The 21896-nt window shown below is 36.1% G+C and overlaps 2 protein-coding genes across 4 annotated transcripts; both read left to right on the top strand.

Moving 5' to 3' along the window:
• Positions 1–79: 79 nt before the first annotated feature.
• LOC110748621 (endoribonuclease YBEY, chloroplastic-like) lies at positions 80–4394 on the top strand. 2 transcript variants are annotated; one of them, XM_088254296.1, is made up of 12 exons: positions 80–529; positions 619–870; positions 974–1069; positions 1281–1452; positions 1594–1662; positions 1755–1855; positions 2084–2176; positions 2655–2726; positions 2809–2928; positions 3032–3082; positions 3502–3690; positions 3952–4394. In XM_088254296.1, exons 1-12 carry the CDS (start codon positions 173–175, stop codon positions 4117–4119), a joined length of 1740 nt encoding a protein of 579 aa, XP_088110422.1. In that variant the 5' UTR covers positions 80–172; the 3' UTR covers positions 4120–4394. The 2 variants fall into 2 exon arrangements, with proteins under 2 accessions (XP_088110422.1, XP_088110419.1); XM_088254293.1 differs by having other exon boundaries at positions 1567–1662.
• Positions 4395–8780: 4386 nt separating this feature from the next.
• Positions 8781–12901, top strand: LOC110761315 (endoribonuclease YBEY, chloroplastic-like). 2 transcript variants are annotated; one of them, XM_021963776.2, is made up of 12 exons: positions 8781–9312; positions 9412–9663; positions 9755–9850; positions 9953–10130; positions 10255–10323; positions 10416–10516; positions 10696–10788; positions 11228–11299; positions 11384–11503; positions 11611–11661; positions 11995–12183; positions 12435–12901. In XM_021963776.2, exons 1-12 carry the CDS (start codon positions 8899–8901, stop codon positions 12600–12602), a joined length of 1803 nt encoding a protein of 600 aa, XP_021819468.2. In that variant the 5' UTR covers positions 8781–8898; the 3' UTR covers positions 12603–12901. The 2 variants fall into 2 exon arrangements, with proteins under 2 accessions (XP_021819468.2, XP_021819467.2); XM_021963775.2 differs by having other exon boundaries at positions 10240–10323.
• The last annotated feature ends 8995 nt before the right edge of the window (positions 12902–21896 follow it).

Here is a 21896-nt window from a genome sequence, read left to right as displayed (position 1 = left end):
AATTTGGACTTATTTTCCCTTTATAAATAAAAAGTTTTTTAAAACAAAAAAAATTATTTTTAGCCCGTAACGTCACTGTCACTGTGCGTTTGTTACTCCCAAAGCGCGAAGCAACCAACCAACCAATCAAAACAAAGCACTCGCATTTTCCTCAAGAGCTCCGGCGGTCTACATGCTCCTCCTCCTCCACCTACCCTCCTCTCCTTCCTCCGCCACTCAAATGGCGCGTTACATTCCACCCGCCGCCCTCGTGTCCAACTCATCTGCGCCGCACCTAATCTTCCCGACCGGAACGAACCGTTTCGAGGCCTCAAAATCCCCGGTTTTTGGTCTGAGATTTCATGCGATGTGCGGAGAGAAATTGAGGGGTGCTGCGAGTGCGAGACCATTGCTAAGGGGACGAGCCTTCGCTGCTCAGAGAGACCCCAGAAAGGCGAGGCGGCGAGCCCCAAAGAGCAAGGAGAAGGAGCTGGAGCTCAGTGTCAGTGTTTCTATGGAAGAAGCTTTGCCTGAAAATCCTGAAATCTGGGTATGTAATCTGTGTACTGTGCAAGATTAGAATGATCGCCACATGTTTGTATAAATTTTTCTCACATAATACGAGATTGAAAATTGCAGACTACTGCGGAATTGCTTCGTGTAGATGCTCCAGCGGCAATGAAACTGGCGTTTGACGGTCTGAAAGATTCGGTGTATAAAACAAGGGATAATGCGGTCAGCAATGTTGGTGGATATGAAAGCGCCGAGCTTTCCGTGCTTTTTTGTAATGACGAATTTATCCGAAAACTTAATAAAGAATGGAGAGGGGAGGACCATGCTACTGATGTTCTTTCCATGTCCCAGCATGTCCCTGATCTTAGGCTTCCCATTGTACTAGCTCATTTGATTTTTTCTATCTTTTGTTTATTGTATAATAGGTAAAGGGTGTATTGTTTGTAATAAATGCTTGACCGGCATTTCGTATGATTTGCAGCTTATGTTGGGTGACATTGTGATTTCTGTTGAGACAGCTGCAAGACAAGCCGAGCAAAGAGGCCACACGCTCCTTGACGAGATGCGCATTCTCATGGTTGGTTTTAGAATATGATTATTACTGTTTAATATATTTTGAAGAGATGAGTGTTCTCTAGAAGGAATATTTGTTGTCTATAATGTTACACAGGAACATAATAAGCAAAAAGGCATAGTCAATAGAATGTGTCATTTGCACCTATTAAATAACTCGTATTAGAAACTTCTTAGTGTAATTTGATTAATGTAATCACTGAACTCTCCTGTAGGTACATGGTTTGTTACATCTATTAGGATTTGATCATGAGCTTAGCAAAGACGCTGAAGTGGAAATGGAGAAGGAGGAAGATCTTCTCTTAAAGAGTCTTGGATGGCAGGGAAAGGGGTTAATTCAGAGTGTATATAATGCTGAAACCCATACCCAGGGGGACAAACTAGATGGTAATTTTATATTTTTCCAGCTTCACTTTTGCATCCTTACTTTAATTTGTTAATTGTATAATCTCTCCATTGAATTCTGTCGATGCAATTTTCTTGGTTAAACTTTGTGGTCAGATAATCTTACATCTGAGTTGTTAAAAGACAGTAAGAGAGAAGGCAGCCTTCAATATAATAAGCCAAAGTTCAGATATGTTTTCTGTGATATGGATGGTAAGTTTGAGCTTACATTGTCCCATGCATTTATTGTATTTTATTTAACTTGTACCAATTGTTATTTATATTTATTTTTCTTGATATACAAGGCACCCTTCTCAACAGCAAAAGTCAACTGAGTTCAACAAATGTGAAGGCTCTGAAAGAGGCCTCATCAAGGGGTGTGAAAGTAGTGATAGCAACCGGAAAAGTAAGAACCTTTGTTGCTATTCATTATCAAGAGATACTATACTCGGAAATGTGATTTCATACTTCTTGGCCAGTATAAAGTTTACTTATTTTGATTGGTATGTTAGTAACTTTGTGTTATTCTTGTTTTCTATTGTTGCTCAATACTACTTCATACATGATTTTCTTTTTTATTGTTGAATAGAGTTGATTAAAAAATCTTCTAATTGTTGACAGCTCTTTGGAACAGGCTCGTCCAGCTGTGATGCGCATTTTTAAGGAAGTTGATTTAGCCGGAAAAGATGGCATTGTTTCAGAATTTTCTCCTGGGGTTTTCTTGCAGGTTCTATCTTTTCTCCTTTGAAAATTTTATCTTAAGGTTGTTGCTAAGTTAAATGTGATGAACATCAAACTGCCTTCACTTGTTAGATGCATACTTACTCTTTTGTCCGGAGAGCTGTTATCTTAATATTTTCAAGTTTGCTCTAGTTATATACCGTGGAATAAAGTTCTCACTTGTATCTACCCATGATCTACATGTAGTACTTTCTGTTGTAAGATTGATAATGACACTAGAGGGAAGTGTGGTATCCGTTCGTGTTCTCTCTTAAACATTTACATGTATTTTGTCTGTCACTAAAGTTACATGGTTCCCAAGTATTTAACCGATGACTCATCTATAATGCTTGGTCAAGATTTTAAGAAACAAAATGCTCATTGGTTGTTGCATATAATATTTCTCCCTTAGAACTTTTTTGGTTTCTGTCTCGGATTGATAGCAGTATGTATTGTCCTTATTGTCTGCCTCTTCTTGATTCCAGGGATTGCTTGTTTATGGTAGGCAAGGTCGGGAAATTTTTAGAAGGAATTTGGATGCAAATGTATGCAGAGAGGTAATACCTTGGTGAGGCATGCAATAATTTATTGCTCATTGGTTTGTAATAAAATAAAAGACCTTATGGTTTTTATGTGCAGGCATGTCTTTACTCTTTGGAGACTGAGGTTCCTCTTATTGCATTTACCGAGGATCGTTGTTTAACGCTATTTGATCACCCACTTGTTGATTCTATGCATACTGTATATCATGAGCAAAAGGTGCCAAAAGATTAGTTTTCATCATGATCATAAATATTCTGTTATTGCCTGAGATTTCTTTTTCTCTTGTTTTATATACGATTTACATGGAATGTATTTACAGGCAGAGATCATGCCTTCAGTTGAGCATCTCGTGGCTGCTGCTGGAATACAGGTATGGTCCTCAAGGAGGTAGAATACCCTCCCCCAACCCCATCCCCCTCTAAAAATAAATAAAAAAGCGCCTGTGAACTTTTTATAAGATACCTATGTACAAGTTGCGTCCATTGTGAAGCTACTTTGTCTGACTTTTGGTTTGTTTTTTATTTTCATTCAAATCCATTTCAAGTCTTATGCATTATGAAATTATGCATGTTACTTTGCACTCAGTTTTGCTCATTAGTTGTAACTTTAGGACTTTGCTCTGAATTTCTCTTGATTCTTACAACAGTTATTCTTGTGTGACATTGAGCTTTTCATCAGAAGGTCATTGTTTAGCCTCTCCAATTCATTTTAAAACATGATCGAACTAATATCTTGTAGTTCTTGCTGCTTTTGGTTCATGCAATGACGCACACCTTATCAAATATACAGAAACTAGTCTTCATGGACACTCCTGAGGGAGTGACTACTGCTTTGAGGCCATACTGGTCAGAAACAACTGGAGACTCTGCCAGAGTTGTTCAAACTGTGCCTGATATGCTTGAAATTGTTCCCCCCGGAACCTCGAAAGGCAGTGGAGTAAACATGCTGCTTGGTCATTTGGGAATCACTCCAAAGGAGGTATGGGCCAGCAGAGTTATTCTTCCATGTTGTTGTTTTTGGCCTCTTCTGTTTTAAGGGAGTTACGGTATATACCTCCTCTTGATCGGCATGAGGTTTATAAACACAGATTGGAAAAAGTATGTTAACCATCCAAATCCACAAGTTTAGCGATGTTAGTGGATGATAAAGCTACTGTTATTGACTTTTATATAGTTCCTTCTTAGTTGTACACCAAATTTGATGTTATTCCTGATCTATTCTCATGGCTTATTTTTTCAGATCATGGCTATTGGCGATGGAGAAAATGATATAGAGATGCTTGAGCTGGCTTCTTTAGGCATTGCTCTTAGTAATGGAGCAGAGAAGACAAAAGCTGTGGCTAATGTAGTTGGTCTCAGCAACGACGAAGATGGTGCAGCCGATGCGATCTACCGGTATGCATTGTGAGCTTCCCATCAGACAAAGAACTGGAACAAATATAGCTTGAACAATTAGGATGAGTCATGTCTCATATGCAACCTGTCAAATTCTTTACAATAATTTCCAGTATGAAGAACTGCTAGTGAGCCTAGCGATAGAGATGGAAATTGTCATTTTGTGCACTTTATACAGACATTTGTGCTAAATACATTTTTCTTGTATTTTTACATGGAGTCATCCTCCATGACACTTGTCAATAATATTTACCAAAAATGGGAAAGAAAAGTTGGTTTTTTTTGGTACATTGCAAATGAATGCAAAGTTATATCTTCTAGTGTTTTTCTGATCGTTGACGCACATGAGTCTCACAAAGAACTCACATGAGCAACGATGAGGAAGTGCACAGGCACTTGCTAATGAACATGGCAAAATCCTATTGACCAAAAAAAAACAAGGCAAAATCCATGTGTGATTTCTGAAAGTAGGTTTATTAAAACAATACAAGATAAAATGATAATCCTCTCAAAATCAGAAGCTTCAATTTCAAAGAGTTTTTCTACTTAAACCCCCGCATACTCTTTGTTCACCCTAATTTCTAATTCAAAATTTCAAAATTTCTAAGAAAATCTCACTATCTTCCCAAACTAACCCTAAATACACACCCAACAAAAAAAAATAATTTAAAAAATCATCAACCTCACACCTCACACCCCACTTTCTCCTTCTGTGTGGTGTTCTGTCGAGCAGAAGCAGCCGAAGCCCTTCTCCAGGTGTTTGGTGCGGCAGGAGTTTTAGGCACCTCAGTCTTTTCTTGGTCCATCGCGGGGCGACTTTGAGTCAATGGCTGTGAGCTTTCTGGTTCTACTTGGATGGGCTTTCTACGAGTCGAGGTTCTGCGGGCAGTACGAGGGATACTTAGTGATCCGTCCATGATTTCTGCGGAGATTCCTGGGGACCCGATTTGGATTGATTCAGGAACTCTTCAAGCCCTTCCACTTGACATTCCACCTGACACAGTGATTTGTAGAACACTCAGATTCCAATAATTAATAAACCCAGCCAGCGTGTGTTGTTTAATTAAGATGATTTGCAGAACATGTGAGGCATATTTAACAAAGATCTGTCAGCCCATAAAAATTGGGCTGACAGTGTATTACAGAATTCAAATCAAAACAGAGCAATTCCCAGAATATATGAATCTGAAAATTTACTGATTTTGGAGACATCCACTATCACTTTTCTTGGCAACCAAACGGATTTCAAATCAATAATGTTAAACAAGGTAGAACATGTGATTAATTAGAAAGTTTTTAAAGAAAAGTATATTAGAGAATCCAAATCGAACACAGCTATACCCGGTTTTTTCCTAATTTTTTAAAAAAAAATAGTATTCCCGCGCGGCTATACTCGTTCTTTCCTAATATTTTAAAAAATAGTATAGCCGAACGGCTTTACGTTTTGACACGTGGGAAGCGCTAAGAGGGTCCTTTTATAATAATATATACAAAACGTATAGCCGGACGGCTATACACGATTTTTAAATTTTTTTTATTAAACGGTATCGCCGCGCGGTTATACTCGGTTTTAGTAATGTTTCTAAAAAATAGTATAGCCGAACGGCTGTACGGGTTTTTCTTGTTTTAAATTTCTTAATAAATAGTATAGCCGAACGGCTATATTCTTTATATATATAGTGGCATCCTTTTTTTCTTTTAAATTTTTTTCCCTCAATTTTCATTTATCGATAAGAGTAGTTTAGAGCATTATCCATTACTATTAGGTCATTACCCGAGTCTCTATTGTCTTCTTTTGATTTTTTACTTTTCCAGAGTTATTACCCGTATAAACAATTTAGCATTTTCACGTTTAATAATTTATTATATACGTATGTACCTATTTTTCAATAATACATCCATGTTCTGCACACATCTTAAAGACTCCGTAAAGTTCACGCTTTTTAAAAAAGCAAACATACAATACTCATATTATACAGGTATGTATGTATTTTTCATATTTAATACACGTATTATTTACAAAAATTTCCTTAAGACACACATAATTCTCGCATATTATTGAATATAAATAATATATATTAAAAAATAATATAGTGGCCGAACACATAAGTTGTAATTTGCAAAACTTTTGCTGAATAAAACACTTACGTATTTTATTCATATTTTTTCCCATTTTGTATTTTATTAACTATGAATGAATGTATAGTCACGCGGCTACACGCTGGTTTTTCACCTATAATTGTATTTTTTTTATTGGGTTAATGACCTAAATGGTCCCCAAACTATTGCCCCAGTATCATTTTGGTCCATCAACTAAAATTTTCAATTCAAACGTCCTTAAACTTTACATAATGTGCCAATATGGTCCATCCGTTACAAATTCCGTGACTTCTGATCGCGCGATGGCCACGTGACTAAGTTTTTGAAGGGTATATACGACTTTTTGCGAAGCTAGCACAAAACTCCCGGGTTATTGATTTCAATGGTCCCCCAACTATTGCTCCAGTATCATTTTGGTCCCCAAAACTCCCATTTTCTTCTTCTTCCTCCTCCCTCCCAACTGCCACTAAATTGTTGCAAGATTCACTGTTAGCAATTCAGCAAGTTTCAGTCTTTATGTCGGCCATGGATGATGGCATTCCAAGCTTCGCAAACATACACGAATCACATAAAATCCTTGGGCGGAAGCCGTAAAAGAATGTCGAACACAACCTTCGGTGGAATGTATGGGGTGGTTGTTGAAAGCTTGGGTTTAGGGTTAGAATTTGGGGCCATTTCAATTTGTGCATCAATGGATTCAACACTCAACATACTCTCAGAGTCAACAGAAAAATCTAATTTCTTAACAGCTCTCCACCTATAACAAGAACCCTAACAATCAAATTCAATTTATTTTATTTATAAATAAAGAAGAAAAGAAATTAAGCACAATAATAAATTGGTACATTATGAAAAGTAAGGACGTTTGAATTGAAAATTTTAGTTGGTGGACCAAAATGATACTGGGGCAATAGTTTGGGGACCATTTAGGTCATTAACCCTTTTACAGGAGGATACTCACCTAAAAATACGATTTTGTCCCTCGATTTCACGGAATAATAAACAGACTTTGACGGATGGACCGTATTGGTACATTATGAAAAGGTTAAGGACGTTTGAATTGAAAATTTTAGTTGGTGGACCAAAATGATACTAGGGCAATAGTTTGGGGACCATTTAGGTTATTAACCCTTTTTTTATAATTAGTACAGCCGCCCCGCTATACTCGGATTTTTATTGTTTTAAAAACAAGTATAGCCGAGCGGCTATACACGGTTTTTCCTATTTTTTTAAAAATGGTATAGCCGATCGGCTTTACTGTTATTGACACGTGGCACCTAGCGCTAAGCGGGTCTTTTTTTAATATATATAATAGTATAGCCGCTCGGCTATACCATGTTTTTTTTTATTTTTAGGGTTATTCGCAGCAATGGTCCCTCAACTATACCCCAAGTTACACTTTGGTTACTCAACTCAAATATTAGTTGCAGAGGTCACTCAATTAGGTATTTTGTTGCACCGTTAGTCCTACCGTCAAGTCTGTTACTTTTTCTATTTAAAATGATAACGTGGCAAGCATTTCTTAGATTATTGATGGGCAAATGTGACTTTTCAGTTAAGATTATTTGTAGTAATGATCCCTCAACTATACTCGAAGTTTCATTTTGGTCACTCAATTAGGTGTTGTGTTGCACAATTAGTCCCTACCGTTAGAGAGACTTGACGGTAGGACTAACGGTGCAACAAAACATCTAATTGAGTGACCTTTGCAACTAATATTTGAGTTGAGTGATCAAAGTGTAACTTGTGGTATAATTGAGGGACCATTGCTGGGAATAATCCTTATTTTTATTTTTTAAAATAGTATAGCCGCACGGCTATAAGTATTTTGACACATAAGCGCCTAATCGCTGGGCGAGCCCTCTTTTCGTTTTTTTATTTTTTTATTTTTTTTATAAATAGCACAGTCGAGCGGCGATACTCGATTTTTTCTAATCTTTTATAAAAAATAATATAGCCGCTTGGTTGTGTTTTTCTTGTTTTAATTTTTTTAATAAATAGTATAGCCGATCGGCTATACTCTTTATACATATATTGCCATCCTTTTTTTCTTTTAAAATTTTTTCCCCAATTTTTATTTATTGATAAGAGTAGTTTATAGCGTTATCTATTACTATTAGGCCATTACCCGAGTCTCTTTTGTCTACTTTTGATTTTTTATTTTTCTAGAGTTATTACCCGTATAAACAATTTAGCACTTTCATGTTTAATAATGTATTATACATGCATGTATGTATTTTTTTAATTATACATCCGTATTCTGCACACGTCTTAAAGACTCGATAAAGTTCACATTTTTTTAAAAGTAAACATATAATACTCGTATTATACAAATACGTACATATTTTTCATGTTTAATACACATATTTTTTACAAAATTATTATGACACAAAATTCACATATTATACATATAATTCTCGCATATTATTGAACAAAAATAATATATATTAAAAAATGTAAATAATTTATATTAAAAAATAATATAGTGGCCGAACATTTAAGTTGTAATTTGCAAAAGGAATTTAACTAAAAAAAAAAAAAAAATTGTAAAAGAAAAAAGAAAAAAAGAGCCGTTCTCTCATTTGTTGTGGTGTATGGAAACCTTTCGTGACGTCTCATCACTTTGTCACTCACGGGGCGCGAAGCAGCCATTAACACACTGCCTTACGAGCTCCAAAGGCCTGGTCTGTAAATGATTCTCCCTTCGTCTACTCTGCTTCGCACCCTCCACCTTCCCTCCTCCTCCGCCACTCAAATGGCGCGTTACATTCCTCGCGCCATTCTCCTGTCCATCACCCCCATTCCCATTCGGCACACCGCCGCGTCATTTCCCGCTCCCCCGCATTCAATCTTCCCTCTCAAAACGCAGCGTTTCTACTCCTCCAAGTCTTCACTTTTCGGTTGGAGATTTCACTCTTTGTGCGGAGACGAATGGAGAGGAGCTGCGAGGCTCCCGTTGTTAAGCGGGCCAATCTACAGTTCGCAGAGAGAGTACCGAAAGATGAGGCGGAGGGCCACAAAAACCAAGGAGAAGGAGAAGAAGGAGATAGAGCTCGATGTCAGCATTTGCATTGAGGAAGATTTGCCTGACGATCCTGAAGTCCTGGTAAGCTCAGTACGACCACCACGTGTTTGTGTAAATGTTTCTCGGTATAATACAAGCATAGCATATTAGCTGAAGTAAAGTGGAGTTTGAAATTTGCAGAGTATTGCGGAATTGCTTCGTCTCAACGTTCCATTGGCGATGAAGCTAGCTTTTGATGGTTTGAATGGTTCAGTGTACAAAACAAGGGACAATGCCATAAGTGACGTTGGTGGTTTTGAAAGCGTCGAGCTTTCGGTGCTTCTCTGCAACGATGAGTTTATCCGAAAACTTAACAAGGAATGGAGAAACGAGGACCATGCCACCGATGTTCTTTCGTTGTCACAACATGTCCCTGATCTTAAGCTTCCCATTGTACTAGCTCGTTTGCTTTGTTCTCTTTGTTAAATCTTATTTTTTTTCTTATTACATAACTTTAGTCACTGAGCATTTGTATCATTTGCAGCTTATGTTGGGTGACATTGTGATTTCTGTTGAGACAGCGGCAAGACAAGCAGAGGAAAGAGGTCACTCACTTATTGACGAGATACGCATTCTCATGGTTGGTTGGTTTAAGTATATGTATATATGTTTTGAAGTTTATACTTTGGGGTGACACTTTTTGGTGTAATTTGATAAATTTAATCACTGAATCCTCCTGTAGGTACATGGATTGTTGCATTTATTAGGATTTGATCATGAGGTTAGTGACGAGGCCGAACTGGAAATGGAGAAGGAGGAGGAGCTTCTATTAAAGAGCCTTGGGTGGAAGGGGAAAGGATTAATTCAGAGTGCACATGATGCTGAAACCCATGTTAATTCTCATGAGGAAAAACCAGATGGTAGTTTTATCTTTTTTCGGCTTCAGTTTCACATCCTTTTGTCATTGGACCTTATTCATTCCGTAGCTATGATTTTCTTATATAAATTTGTAGTGAGATAATCTTACAGGTGAATTGTTAAAAGACAGGAAGAGAGAAGGCAGCCTGCGATTTTATAAACCAAAGTTCAAATATATTTTCTGCGATATGGATGGTAAGTTCAAGGTTATTGTGCTCGTACACGTTCACTGTGCTGTGTATTAAGCTTATGATAAACTTTTTATATTTATTCTCTTGACATACAAGGCACCCTTCTCAACAGCAAAAGTCAAATTAGTTCAACAACTGTGAAAGCTCTCAAAGAGGTCTCATCAAGGGGTGTGAAAGTAGTGATAGCTACCGGAAAAGTAATAACATCTTCTTTTTATTCATAATCAGGAGGATATTATACTCTAAATCTGTTTTCATTTATGTTCGCCAATATGAATTTTACTTATTTTGATTGGTCTATTTGGGAAACTTTGTTAATCTAATGTTTTACTGTTGGTTGAAAAATCTTCTAATTGTTCATAATTCTTTGGAACAGTCTCGTTCAGCCGTGATAAACATTTTTAAGGAGGTAGATTTAGCTGGAAAAGATGGCATTGTTTCAGAATTTTCTCCTGGGGTTTTCTTGCAGGTTTATCTTTTCTCCTTGCAAATTTCGTCCTCACCATGTTGCAAGTCTGATGAACAAAGCACTGTATTCACTTGTCAGATACTGCTCAGTCTTCTGTTGAATGTGATTGCATAATTTTCTCACTTGTATTTACCCAAATTGTACACAACAATCTGCATTTGGTTTAGACCTAGATGTTTTTCTTCCTTTTGTAAGCTTGATGTGGACACTATATTGAACTGTGCTAACCATTCCTGCTTGGTCTTAAAATTTTTTCATGTTCTTTGTCTGTCACCAAACTTATAAGGTAAATTCGTACTAAGTTTTACTGACTTAATGGGTCATATTTATACCAAACAAACAGAATGCCTTACTGATTGTTGGGTATACTTCTCTTTCTTAGAAATATTTTTGCGTGAGTTAATATCTGTTCTTATTGTCTGCCTCTGCTTGATTCCAGGGATTGCTTGTTTATGGTAAACAAGGTCAGGAAATCTTTAGAAAGAATTTAGATCCAAGTGTCTGCAGAGAGGTAATACCTTGGTGGGGATTGCTAGACTTTCATTGTTCCATTGGAAATGTATTGAAACAAAAGACATATGCTCTTTTTGTGCAGGCATGTCTTTACTCATTGGAGAATACGGTTCCTCTTATTGCGTTTGGCAAGGATCGTTGCTTATCTCTATTTGATCATCCATCTGTTGACTCGCTGCATACAGTATATAATGAGCCAAAGGTGTCAAAAGATTACTGTTTCATCATGATAATAAATTTCTTTATTGCATGAGCTCCCCCCTCCCCTTTTCTCTTTTTATATAAGGTTTACATGAAAGATATTTGCAGGCGGAAATCATGCCTTCAGTTGAGCATCTCTTGGCTGATGCTGACATACAGGTCTCTCTCTCTCTCTCTCTCTCTCTCTCTCTCTCTCTCTCTCTCTCTCTCTCTCTCTCTCTCTCTCTGTGACTTTTAAGTTCAATTGCCATTATGGTCTGACTATTTACATCCTGTTTGATTAACTTTAGGGATGTTTATTTTCAATTTACATTCAAAACCATTCCAGGTTTATGCATTATGAAAATGTGCAAGCCACTCGCACTGAGCTTTGCTCTTAATTTCTCTTTATTCATAACAATTAATATTGTGGAAAATTGAAGTTCCGTCAGTCTCTAATCAACTGTAACACTATCATGAAACTAATATATTGTTGCTCTTCTGGATATACAGAAAGTACTCTTCTTGGACACTCCTGAGGTAGTGGCTACCACTTTAAGGCCATACTGGTCACAAGCAACTGGAGATCGTGCGAAAGTTGTTCAAGCTGTACCAGGTCACCTTGAAATTGTTCCCGCAGGAACCTCAAAAGGGAGTGGAGTAAACATGCTACTTGATCATTTGGGAATCACTCCAAAGGAGGTATGTGCCAACAGAGTTATTTTCCTATCTTGTTGTTTTAGCCTCTAATGGGAGTTAGTCCTATACCTTTACTTGACCGCATTAGGGTTATTACCACCAGTTGGGAATATAGGCATCCCTAGTCAAGGTTACAAATGTATATGATCACCTCCAGAGATTATCACCATCTTATCAAGTTTTACATATTTCCTTCTTAGTTATGTACCAGTTCTGATTTTATTCCTGATTGATCCTAACAATTTATTCTTTAGATCATGGCTATTGGCGATGCAGAGAATGATATAGAGATGCTTGAGCTGGCTTCTTTAGGCGTTGCTCTTAGTAATGGATCAGAGAAATCAAAAGCTGTGGCTAATGTAATTGTGGCAAGCAATGACGAAGATGGCGCAGCCGATGCCATGTACCGGTATGCATTTTGACCTTCAGTTCACACAAGGAAGAATTTAGCACAGCCATATCTTAATAATTAATTGGATTGAGGCATGCAACCAGCCAGATGCTTCACGATGATTTTGTCTCCGTCAAAAAGAACTGCTACTGAGACTAGTTCAAGAGATAAAAAATTGTCAAGTTTTTACACTTACAAAGAGATTTTTAATATTTGTACATTGAATCGCCCTCTATCCTTAACACTTGCTAATGATATTTCATAGGAGATGGAAAAGACAAGTTTGACAATTTATCATGAATGCAAAATTTAAATCTGTTCATACAGTCATCAATGCTTTTATCAGAAAGTCACATAGCTCGATTAAACTCGTTTGAGTTCTGATATTTGCCGACTCAACTGGATTTTTAGGGGCCGTTTGGCCCCAATCCTACCAAAAGATAAAAGAATTGGATTCTTTTTACGAGTATTTCATTTTGCCTTTTTGATTTTTTTCGCAAGAGCTAAATGGCATAGTATAGCTTAAATGAAATGAATAAAATGTCAAGGCTTATTTATTGTAGCGCCCTGAAACTTCGGTCAAATCTCACTTTACCCTCCTAAAATTAAAGTGGCCCACATAACCCCCTTGACCGTGATTTTGCGTTTCACTTTACTCCCACCATTATCTTCATTAATAACTCTGTCAATTTTGATGATGTGGCAGTGATATTTTAGTCTTTTTATCACAAGTGATAATGTGTCATGTGAATGACCCACTTTTTTTTTTTTTTTTTTTGGTCTGAACCATGAGGTGGTCCTGGATGGGCCCCAACTATGGGTGGCACCTTTAAGCCTTAACCACAATCCAGACTAATCCCCACTCATACCGGATCGGCCCGTAAGGGGTAAAGTGTTGGCCAAAGTGGTGACTCCGTACGAGAGCAGGGATCGAACCTCTGACCTCTCTTAAGGAATGAGAGTGCCGAACCACTCACACCAACCACCTTGGTTAATGACCCACTTTTTTAGTTTAAATTGAATTAAATATAAAATAATGTAATTACTAGTTTAATTAAAATATATATATAAAAAACTAGAAAAATTAATAAATAAAAATCTTTCTTCTCTATGCTTTAAAAATAAAATCAAATATTTATAAAAAAACCGTACCCAAATCAAGATTGTAGTAAATTAACAAAACAAATGAAAAACAAAAGAATAAAAGATTAAAAAAACAAAATAACAGAACTAAAAAATAAAATAAAAACATTAAGAAAACAGTGCAGCCCCACCCTTTGTCCAGCAACCACCAGCTTCTTTATTGCACCACCCACACCAGAACACCCCCACACACCAGCCACAACCCACCAACCCAGCCACCAAGCCAACCACACTCTCCCCCTCCCCAATTATCTAAGCCCCGAGCCACAACCCACCAAACCATTACCTAGGCCATCCACACTCCCCCAACCCCCAATCATCTGAAACCGACATGTTGTGCCTCAAAAGAGGTTTCTTTTAAAAGTTATAAACTCGCAAGCGCACGAATCGAATATAGCATAAGCGTGTAAGAGCGAGATCGTACCCAAGGGATTGCGTGTAAAGATAGAAAACCAATTATACCCAAGTTAATTTCATTGCCAACCTAGTTGATTTAAATGGTGATTTGTTTGTTCATAAAGAAAATTAAATAAAGCATAAAACAAATATGGAAATGACAATAAACTGAAATTAAGATTTACATTTATAAGAAAAATAACTGAGGTATTAGAATCCACACCATTATTCCATAAGATCCTAATTATTTATCTTTCAATTCCCATGGAGTAGCAATCTAGAAATCAATCTACTGCTTTCTCAAGATTTATCAATTAAGCTTGTAATTTATATCATAAGTAAATTTTCATTCCCTTCATAAGTACAAATTCTAAGCATAAAATGTAAACAAAATTATTTAACTACAAAGGATCAAAGTTTCCTAAGCATCCTATGTGAAAAAGTTTATTTGAATAACAAAATATCAAAGAAATTTGTAAACTAAAAATATAAACCAAGGATGAATGAATAGATTAATCCAAACTCTTAACTACCACAAATACATGTTATATGTCACAATACATGATAGAAGTGGTGAAAAGAAGATTAATCTATTAATCATGTGAAGTGAAAATTATAATCATTGAACACCACAATATTTGAGAATTGAAAATAAAAACTAGAATTTTATTTAATAATGGTGTTTCATCCAACCTTAGTTAGGTAATTTAAATAGACATAATTAATATTTAAAACAAAACAAAGAAACTAAAATACATAATTTACATGAGAACTAGGAAAGGAAGAACAAGTTTAAAAGAGTTATTAGCTCTTGGTTCTTTCCTTTCCATCATTGTTCTCTTTCTTCTTCACTCTTTCTCTCTTTCTTTTTTCCTTTCTTTCCTTCCTTCTGCCGTGTATCACTTCTTGAAATTCTCCTCTCCACCCTCTTGAGTTGCTGCCTATTTATAGAAGCATGAAGTCCCTTTCATTCCAGCTGCATGTGCAAGCTGTCTTCTAGAACCTGTCTTGGTGTGTGACAGCCTGTGGATTGAGTTTTTATCCAATTGCTCCAATTTTTGGATATGTGTTAGTCGACATCTTAATGAACAAATTTCATGAAGGATATTTATTCATTTGAGTATGGGAGAATTCGGTTTTCAGGCCTGCAAATGGACTGTACAGCATGAGCTGTAAAAGGCAAAGTTCTAGAACCTGTCTTGGTGTGTGACAGCCTGTGGATTGAGTTTTTATCCAATTGCTCCAAATTTTGGATATGTGTTAGTCGACATCTTAATGAACAAATTTAATGAAGGATATTTATTCATTTGAGCATGGGAGAATTCGGTTTTCAGGCCTGAAAATGGACTGTACAGCATGAGCTGTAAAAGGCAAAGTCATCAAATCCAACTTGAGTTCTTCTCTCTTTTTGCAACACATTGCCTATTTCTCCTCCTTCTCATGCCATTGGTGAAAGACAATTAATATCTACAAACAACCACTCATTAAATACAAAAACAAAGATTGGAAATCACCAATACAAATACTCTAATAGATTTACATAATACAAAAGAAAATACTAACAAATATAAATTTAAGGATAAAACTTGTATTAATTTTGTGCTCATCAATTACCCCCAAACCTATATTTTGCTAGTCCTCGAGCAAAAGAAAATAAAAACTAAGTAGAAAAGAAAACTAAGCCACTTTCGCAGGGATCTCGATTGCATTTAGCATATGCAACAAGCCTTTAAACCTCTAGGCATCCCTAGTAGGAGGAGTTGTGTCTCCTGAGGGTTTAACAGATACGATACCCACAAACGTTTTACTGACTCTGTAAAACAAAGTAATTAGAAAACTTAAAAGAAAGAAAAAAAATAAAAAATAAAAACAAAAACAAAAACAAATTCAAAATAAAAACAAAAACAAAAACTCAAAACAATCTTTCCGCACATTTTCTGAAGAGAAATGACTCATGCACATGACTTAAACGTTTTAATAATGAAAGCTCAGTTTTAGACATTATTTACAACGTGGCAAAGTTCAAAACGTAATATGCTTAAAGTGTAGTAGTGTGATGGCCAAATTCAACTCATTCTCCAATTTCAGTTTTTACAAAACTTCAAAAATCATACCAAGCACAAATGTAACTTCAAATCTCACCAAAGTTGTCCTCTCACAAATGAATCACTCAGAAGAGGGTTACAATGCATCACTCAATAATAAATATGATAATAGAGTTAAACCATAAGGGACTTAACTCATAATAGAAGGATGGAAAATATGCATGACTATGATCTCAAGAAGGATGCCAAACACTTAAAAGTTAAAAATGTGTGCAATTGAACCACATGACATTTAAGATCAATTTAGGTCTTTACCATGGGTTGTAATGGGGCTAAGGGTGTAAGGTGAGTAAGAAATGAAGGATATGGATACAACAAAGTTCAAGGAACTCACAATGTAAGAGCATATAACAGTTGATTACAAGACTTTGAATCCTTACGCTTTAGATTTTATTTTTTTACGTGATCATTTAGACCACAAAGCCTTATACCTTCACTTATTTTGATTCACACTCCTTTCTTCTATTTGAACAACCATCAATTTATTTTTGAGGCCAATAAAGAAACTTGAACTCGAAATCTGAATCCAATGTCACTTAACCACAACTTTTCTCTTTTCTTTCACTCTTTGAGTGAAGTTCTTTTTTTTTTTTTTTTTTTTTTTTTTTTTTTTTTTTTTATAAATGTAATATCTCTTCCCAAATTTAGCATAAAAAACACATCCAAACTAAAGCTCATGAGTTCCTTAGAAAGGTAAATTCTTGTTTTTCAGGCTAAGGCTAAGACTAATAATTGGTTAAATGAAAGAAAAGGCTTACATGTAGGCTCAAAGTGGTTACAATGGAAAATCATGCTTAAGCATGCATACGGTTAGTTTGAAAGGCACAAACGGTTCAAAGAGGGCCTTAATATCATTTCTCAAATGTCACGTAATCAAATTGTACAAGAATGAATGTTTTTTAAGTGCTCAACCAAGTCAAAGAATAATGAGATCAAACAACAACTTGGATGACAAGAAAATAAGAATATGTGTATAACACTCATGAAATGAAGCACAAGGCTCAAAGCTCACATTATATGGTTATACAAGTCTAATTCATGCTTGATACAATTCTTTGGATCATGCAAGTCCCTTAACTGGAGAATTATGAAACAAATGGCAAGTGCATAGAGTGGTTCAAACATATCATGCTAGAATGATGCCATTCAGTGAATACGTGAATAATAATTTTTTTTATATATATAGATATTTTCAATCAAGTCATGTAAACATTCATCAGAATCTCATCTTATATGTCCGGAAAGTGACTTGAAAACAAAATGACTCAAAACTGAAAAGAAAACAAACTAAAAGAAAGCAAGAAATTAAGTGAAATGAAAATAAGACTTGCTATCCCTTCCCAAACTTAGAAATAAACATTGTCCTCAATGTTGAAAAATTTAGGCATCAGCAAAGTTATAACAAGAAATGAAAGGGATTTAAAGTAATTAAATAAAAGAACAAACAAGAATTAAAACTACAATTTAGTTGCAAAAACAAAATCAAACGGAACAAAACCAAACCAAATACAACAGTAAGCCCTAACAACAGTTCTACGCACGCAGAAATCCAGCCCATGAGAACGTTCAAATCAATTGAAAACCCAACCCAAATGAAAGCCCAAACACTTCTTTTATTATTATTATTATTATTTATTTTTATTTTTATTATTATTAAAAATTAAAGAAAACAAAGAAGCGTTGTCAGAAGCGCAAGGAACGAGATTTCTAAAAAGAGAGAAGGGGGACCGGATGTCTCGTTTACTGATAGGTCACGGGCCAAAAGAGGTGAGGGACGTGTCAGCGTGCAGAGGCCGCTTTCACATCCCCCAAGCCAGAATTATTGGCTTCGTAGGAAGGCGCGGCGACTTTTTATTTCTTGAAAGCGCTGAAAGGCAGAAATACAATTAAGATGATTGGGGGACGGGTGCGGCAGATGGAGTTAAGCTGTAGGGGCGTGCGAAACTCAGAAGCGCAGCGGCTAGGGTTTAGAAAAACTTAAGTCTATAAAAGGCAGAGAAAAAAATGAAAAACACAAACTCCTAAACAAACAAAAGAGAAAAGAAAGAAGAAAAGAGAGTGAAAAATCAAAATGGCCTCTTCCTATCCATTTTCGTTGGATCTTAACTTAGCTCCACCGACTCAAACATGGGGCCAAGCAGTGGCACCAGTATGGGTGCCCTATTTTGCCTCCGCACGAGGGCCTGTAACAGTAAATGACTCAATACTCCTGGACAACGATGTTGCCATTGGAGTTGCGAGAAATCTAGTGACTCCTAAAGATATACGTGTGCTGGGCACAAGGGATGACAATCGGGTCGTGAGCGACGCCCTGGCACTAAGCGTGCAGAGTACAACATGTGTCGCAAGTTTGGGTCATCGCCTACTTGCGAAGTCCCATGAGGTAGAGGTGCTGAAAGGTCAGTTGGCGGCGGAGCGAAGTATAGTTGAAGATTGTCAGAGTGTTATAAAAAGCTTGAAAAGGGAGAGGTCAAGGATAGTGGAGGTGAATCGACACCAGCTAGAAGTATTGCGGGACGAGAATAAAAACCTATCAAAGATGGTAGAGTTGTACTCTCGAGACATGCGAAAGCAGCTGGAGGACCTAGACCGACCAGGGAAACGCAAGCAATCAGATCGCGAGAGAAGTTTTGCTGAAGCGAAGATTGCGATCTTTGGGAGCTCAAGTGATGAGCCCCAAGAAGCTGTGCGTGAAGACCCTGGAGAGGACATCCAGGGGGCCAAACTCAAATCTCCTATGGTCGAGACACCAAGCACTGTGAAAAAATAATTTCTAATGTATTATTAGTGTGCTTGTTTGTTTCGCCCTTCCCCTGTATTTTTTTTCATTTTCATTTTGTTTCACTCTTTTTTTTTTCAGAAATAAAAGAAATTAAGTTGCAAAAGAAAGAGTAGCACACTTCCCAAACAAAACAAAGATGACAGCCGAAAGGGAAAACACACTTCCCAAACTTAAAATAAAACAAAGCAAAACACAAAGCACAAAAAAAATGAAAGTAACGGGTAAAAACATAAAACACCAGAAAACACGGAGGTAAAAAGAAAAGTAAAGTGAAAGTAGAAATGCTCCCTTCTAAATGCATGTGACCGTAAAATCCTCGTGAAGCGTAGGGATCCGAGAAAAAAGGGCAACGGCTGGATAGCAATTTGGAGATCCGAAGTGGATGTCGGCTCCCTCATCAGTAGATGTCTATTTAAACCGTGCATTGGTTAAGTATAGGAGTATCCTTCATTTCTTCCTGCAAACTCAAGAAAAACTATCAAATAATTCAGAAACAAAGCAATGGCATCCTCATGCGCTCATCTTGATGATCTCAACCTTGAATTGTCCCTTGCACCTCCGAATGCGCAGATAAGGGCTCCTCCAAACCCTGTCTTCCCAAACTCTACATATCATCACGGCACGGCCTCAAACTTTGCTGAGGCAATACCGAACTTTGCTAAGGCAAGGCCGAACAGAGCAGTGCTGCTGGGAGGCATGATTGGCAGCAAGCTCACACCTGCAGATCATTGGCATATAGCACACAGGTCTGACAATGTGGCAGTGGATGAGTCCCACACTTTTACCGCGCTCCAAGCGGTCTCGGCCACAAATCTGGGCTTGCGCCTACTGGCGAGGACGCGGGAGTGTTCAGCACTGAGTGAGGAGGTGGCCTCCTTGAAAGCTCTGGTGGCGGATTTGCAGAAACGGCTTTACTGTGCCAACCAGAATGTAGAAGCACTGCAGAAGAGAAATAATGATCATGTCGAACTTTTGCAGGTTCTACAAGTAAGAGCAAATAGAGGCAATTAGCATGATGCCTTAGGTGGCTCAGAATCTGGAAACAAACATGTGATTGAGAAATTTATGTATGCATTTTCACATTTGTGTATGTAATCACATGTTTATGAAATGAATAAGTTTTTGAGCCAAATTTCTAAGTGTGCAATCATGAAGCAATCTACTTCCCAAACTTAACAACAAATTAAATACATAAACAAGTAAAAAGAAAGAAAGAATTACAGTAATAAAAGCAAAGAGAGGCAAGAAATTCGGAATTACTTTAAAAATAAATAATTAAATAAAAATAAAACAAAACTTCTAAACCTTACCCCTGAACCTAAATCAAACACTGTATTCAATGTTTCAAAATAAAAGCATAGCAAATGTATGAAATAAGAGGGTAAATGATATAGAAAGATAAAACCTGGAAAATATGCGTGCCAATCCCTTTGGTATTTATCCAGAAAAAAATATATATATATATATATATAAAAATTCAAGCAAAAATAAATAAAGACCAAAATGAATCAAAACACACAAAAAGAAAACTAAAATCTATACAAACACGAAAAGAAAAAAAAAAAATCACTCATGAAGAAAAAAAAATAAAAAAATAAAAAAAATAACCACAAAAATAAATAAGCAAAAATTATATTGTTTTTTTTAACACTCAGTAAAAAAAAAAACTAATACTACGTAAAAAAAATTAACTTATTTTAAAAACACACAAATATACAAGCAACTCACGGATGACCAGTTAAGGGCCTTAGAAAACACAGCCAGGGGATCCGGGAAGGTTGGAGGGGTCACAATGGTCCCGCTTAAAACCCAAACTTCTTAAACACCGAAGGTGTCGCCTATAGAACTCCTAGACACTGTATTGACGAAGACACTCACTGAAGTTACCAAAAGTCAGCTCATATGAAAAATCTTTTTTTTTTTTTTTTTTTTATTTAAAAAAATTTGTTTAAAAAAAAAAATAATAATAATAGTAATAATAAATAATAATAACAATAACAAAACAAGAAAAGAGAAAGGATTGGAATGCTCCCTCTTGAAGCGATTAGGTCGAGCATAGATGCATTTGGAGGTCGCGACTTCTCCTACTACTCCACACTTCTCCTCATTATGATTAGAGTTGTCTTCTTTTCCTTTTTTATTGATACCTGTACAAACAAGCACATAAAGTTCAAGCAATAAGCACACAAATTGATATAAAGAAAAAGAAATGAACTTTCTTAAAATAAAATAAAATAAAATATAAAACTTCTTCCAAGTCCAAGGTTGCACGAAAAGAAGCTTTGATTGTATAACTGAAACAAAGAAATGAAAAATTAATACTCAATGATATTACAATATAAACAAGAGAATTAACAAAATTTTTTTTTTTTTTTTTTAAAAAAAATAAAAAAATAATAATAATTTCGTTTTTTTTTTTTGTAATTTTTTTTTTATAAAAGTTTAATATATATATTACAATAGAAACAAGATAATTGAAAAAAAATCTAAATTTCATTTTTAAAATTTTTATAATTTCGTTTTTTAAAATTTTTAAAGTTTTTATATATATTACAAAACTAAATTATAACTAGTGGAAGAATTTAATTAACCAGAATTTGATTAGTTTTCCGTTGCAATCCCCGGCAACGGCGCCAAAAACTTGTTGTGCCTCAAAAGAGGTTTCTTTTAAAAGTTATAAACTCGCAAGCGCACGAATCGAATATAGCATAAGCGTGTAAGAGCGAGATCGTACCCAAGGGATTGCGTGTAAAGATAGAAAACCAATTATACCCAAGTTAATTTCATTGCCAACCTAGTTGATTTAAATGGTGATTTGTTTGTTCATAAAGAAAATTAAATAAAGCATAAAACAAATATGGAAATGACAATAAACTGAAATTAAGATTTACATTTATAA

The sequence above is a fragment of the Prunus avium genome, chromosome 1, assembly GCF_965620075.1.
Source record: "Prunus avium chromosome 1, drPruAviu1.hap1.1, whole genome shotgun sequence".
Classification (NCBI taxonomy): domain Eukaryota; kingdom Viridiplantae; phylum Streptophyta; class Magnoliopsida; order Rosales; family Rosaceae; genus Prunus; species Prunus avium.
The sequence above is the reverse complement of the archived record's forward strand: the minus strand, read 5'-3'. Positions and strand labels throughout refer to the sequence as shown.

Excerpts from the sequence above, each read along its gene's own strand:
- LOC110748621 (XM_088254293.1), top strand. The coding sequence starts at position 173 with ATGCTCCTCCTCCTCCACCTACCCTCCTCTCCTTCCTCCGCCACTCAA. Across the intron at positions 530-618 it reads CTGAAAATCCTGAAATCTGG|ACTACTGCGGAATTGCTTCG; the intron begins GTATGTAATCTG and ends TGAAAATTGCAG. Across the intron at positions 2,727-2,808 it reads ATGCAAATGTATGCAGAGAG|GCATGTCTTTACTCTTTGGA; the intron begins GTAATACCTTGG and ends TTTTATGTGCAG.
- LOC110761315 (XM_021963775.2), top strand. The coding sequence starts at position 8,899 with ATGATTCTCCCTTCGTCTACTCTGCTTCGCACCCTCCACCTTCCCTCC. Across the intron at positions 9,313-9,411 it reads CTGACGATCCTGAAGTCCTG|AGTATTGCGGAATTGCTTCG; the intron begins GTAAGCTCAGTA and ends TGAAATTTGCAG. Across the intron at positions 10,324-10,415 it reads TATTTTCTGCGATATGGATG|GCACCCTTCTCAACAGCAAA; the intron begins GTAAGTTCAAGG and ends TTGACATACAAG.